The sequence below is a fragment of the Cyprinodon variegatus genome, unplaced genomic scaffold, assembly GCF_000732505.1.
Source record: "Cyprinodon variegatus isolate N-32 unplaced genomic scaffold, C_variegatus-1.0 Scaffold1326, whole genome shotgun sequence".
NCBI lineage: Eukaryota > Metazoa > Chordata > Actinopteri > Cyprinodontiformes > Cyprinodontidae > Cyprinodon > Cyprinodon variegatus.
In genome coordinates, this window is record NW_015151779.1 from 77,736 (window position 1) to 80,958 (window position 3,223).

At 44.8% G+C, this 3,223-nt stretch overlaps 1 protein-coding gene across 2 annotated transcripts in view; it reads left to right on the forward strand.

Moving 5' to 3' along the window:
• Nucleotides 1-3,223, forward strand: part of prmt9 (protein arginine methyltransferase 9) — a 14,489-nt gene that overhangs the window by 3,439 nt on the left and 7,827 nt on the right. For both annotated transcript variants that reach the window (XM_015402256.1, XM_015402255.1), the window contains exons 3-8: nt 526-674; nt 761-997; nt 1,127-1,294; nt 1,383-1,485; nt 2,744-2,841; nt 2,945-3,137. In XM_015402256.1, the coding sequence (XP_015257742.1) occupies nt 526-674; nt 761-997; nt 1,127-1,294; nt 1,383-1,485; nt 2,744-2,841; nt 2,945-3,137 (948 nt within the window). The remainder of the gene's footprint in view (nt 1-525; nt 675-760; nt 998-1,126; nt 1,295-1,382; nt 1,486-2,743; nt 2,842-2,944; nt 3,138-3,223) is intronic.

Here is a 3,223-nt window from a genome sequence, read left to right on the forward strand (position 1 = left end):
GAGACAGTCGAACCGAACGATTCTGACGGTTTTCATAAATCGTCCCATCCCTAATAAATATATATATATATAATGAAGAGAATTGGTCCTAGCACTGATCCTTGTGGTTCTCCATAGGTAACCCTGGAGCATGATAAAGAATTATCATGTAGATCAATTTTGACAAAAGTAAATTGTCTCTTTTAGAAAAGACATGACTGAAGTTACGGTCGTTATTTAAAACAGAATGCTATAGTTATTAGTTCTGTGCTGATTCTGATGAAGTTCCGGCTGAATTGATCAGTTTTCTAGGAATCCATCTGCGTTGATATCCACTGACATTTCTCACTCTGTTCTGTTCAGCGATAAATTCTTTAGTGGTTTCTTTACTGGATACTTTGAGTTGAAGATGCGGTCCGGTTTCCCTCTGAGCGGTCCAGTCAGGATTGTCAGGACAGTTTCTGAACTTCCTTTCACCTCTTAGTTAAAAAGGTGTTTTTGTTCACATGTTTTTGCAGAATGAAATGCAGGGACGCATCTTTTCAGGACTCTTTCAGGTTCACGCTTTTCAAATGGGCCGAGGAGTTGGACTCGGTGGGTCGGATCCAGGAACTCTTTGACTGCTACGAACAAGCCCTGGAGATCTTCCCTGCCGATGAGGTCATCCTGAACAGCATGGGGGAACACCTCTTCCGGTACGTCGGAAAGCAGCGTCTCCTCCTGTCACAGAATGCTTTCAGTTCTGCCTGATCTGGATCTATGTTTTTATTTTTCCACCCAGCATGGGGTTTAGAGACGAAGCTGCGGGTCACTTCCACAAGGCCTTGAAGATCAAACCGGATTATCTGGAGGCCAGGGAGAACTTTTACCGCGTGGCGAACTGGCTGGTGGAGCGCTGGCACTTCCTGATGCTCAACGACCGCGGCCGGAACCAGAAGTACCAGCAGGCCATTCAGAAGGCGGTGCAGAGCGGCTGCAGCACTGTGCTCGATATAGGTACTGGCACTGGGATCCTTGGGTGAGATATTTTCCGTCAGTTTGGAGAACCGTCCCTGTAGTTGGAATCAGAACAACTCTGCTGCCTCCGTCAGCTAATGGATTCCAGCTGAGAAGCCCGGGTCTGATGCCAGCTTTCTGTCTGTTTCAGCATGTGTGCAAAGAAAGCAGGTGCTGCCGAGGTTTACGCCTGCGAGCTGTCAAAGACCATGTATGAACTGGCCTGTGAGGTGGTGGCTGAGAATGGGATGGAGGGGAGCATCCAGATTCTCCATAAGAAATCCCTGGAGATGGGCGTACCGGCAGACATCCCACACAGGTTCCACTAACCCTTCTCTGTTCTCCACTCTCTGATTTAGGAGGATATCGTTGCTTAAACTGATTTATTACGTATTATTGGGGTTCAGGGTCTCGCTGGTGGTGACTGAGACGGTGGATGCCGGCCTGTTTGGAGAAGGAATCATCGAGAGTCTGATTCATGCCTGGAACCACCTCCTGCTGCCTCCAAAGGTCACTCCTCCCACAAGATTTCTATTTTTAAAAAATTCATGCCGTCACAATCATCAAACCAGCACCACACGCTGCCATGATTCCCAGCCAGTCGCCTCATCAGGGATGAATCTGTAGAACCTTAGACTCTAGTTGATGCATGTTGAGAAAACATCATTCAAACTGAACTAAACCACAGCAGATGAAGCAGATTTTTTCCTACACAGTAAAGGTTCTATATCCTGAAAAATAAACCTTTTGAGCTAAGCTCTGTTCTAATGTTCCTTCATTAAAATCAGGAACAAAGTTTATTTCTCTTGATTCCTGCATCTCCTAATAACCCTCATGACTCCTTCTGTCTGAGGAGGTTTTTTGCGCTACAGTTTGCGGCGGCTGGAAGTCCTTTTTCACGTACGTAATCCAAACCACAGGCACCAGAATATTAAAATCGAACATAATTTACCGTCAGGTTTTGACATTTTAATTGAATTTTGGCGTTAATAAAATCTTTCAGGGGAGTGATTATAGCGATCTGCATCAGCAGTGCTGTCTGTCTCCCTTCCAGCTCCCAGATCAGCTTCTTTGATTGGTTGATGTGGCGCAACGAGCAGCAAAAGTTCTATTTTTCCAACTCTAGCATCTGCTGCTTGAGCAGCGCATCAGATGCTCGGGACGCGCTGCTTCGACGTGCAAGAACGCGCTGCTCCTGCTGCTCAAAACTTGATACACATTGACTTTGCATGTAAAACTGCTGCTTCTTATTGCGTGCGGTTTGAACGTAGCATTACTGTAACAATGTCCACAGCTGGATATTGATTATTTATTCTCTAGATCCACAGTATTTATATTGTAAAAAACTGTGCAGTACAGGATTTTTTATTCTCTCAACTCTGTCACTCATTCTGTTATTATTATACACTTTTTTTTTAAGGTCCATGTTTGTGTGAACAGTTTTAGAATCTTTTTTTGCTGGAGAAACCTCAATACTGCTGTGACACCACAATTTCTCCATTGTGGTACAATAAAGGGATTCTCTATTTTAATCTAATAGGGTAGTGCAGTAACCAGTTTAAGGTTTAAAGCATCTATCCTTAACATTTTTTCCTGCATTAATTTTACTTTTATACTTAAAATAATTTTAGAAATGGTACTTTTACACTTTATCTTGAGTAAAAAGCTTAAGTTGATCCTCTAACCTCTACAAACGTATTTTTAAACAGTAGGATTTCTACTTCAGTATTAAATATTAATACTTTTGACTCCTCTGCGTCTCCTATAGAGGAGTGAGGAGGATCTCCCCAGCGGTAGAGTCATTCCTGCTGGAGCCACAGTGTTCTGCATGGCTGTGGAGAGCCTGGAGATCCGTCGCCATCACAGGTTTGGTTTCTCTCAATCTATTCCAAAGGTCGCCTCAGCATGGATTTCTAGATTTACAGAACCGTCCATATGATGCTTTATCTTGTCCCTGGTTTTGGTTCAGGCTCTGTGCTGCAGAGGTGGGGGGTCTTAAGATGGCAGCGGCGGGGGAGCTCCGCAGTCCGGTGAGCTGCAGCCTGGAGCCCGACGACTCAACGGAGCCGTACACCACAGAGAGGCTGAGCCGGCTGCCCGGGGGATACAGAGCGCTCACAGAGCCCTTCACCGCCCTCAGCATCGACTTCAACAACGTTCAGGTCTGGAACCCAATCCTAAAAACTATGGAGGGAATTCTGTTCCATCATTGTTGCAATGAACAAGTTTTTTAAATGAAACTTTGAAA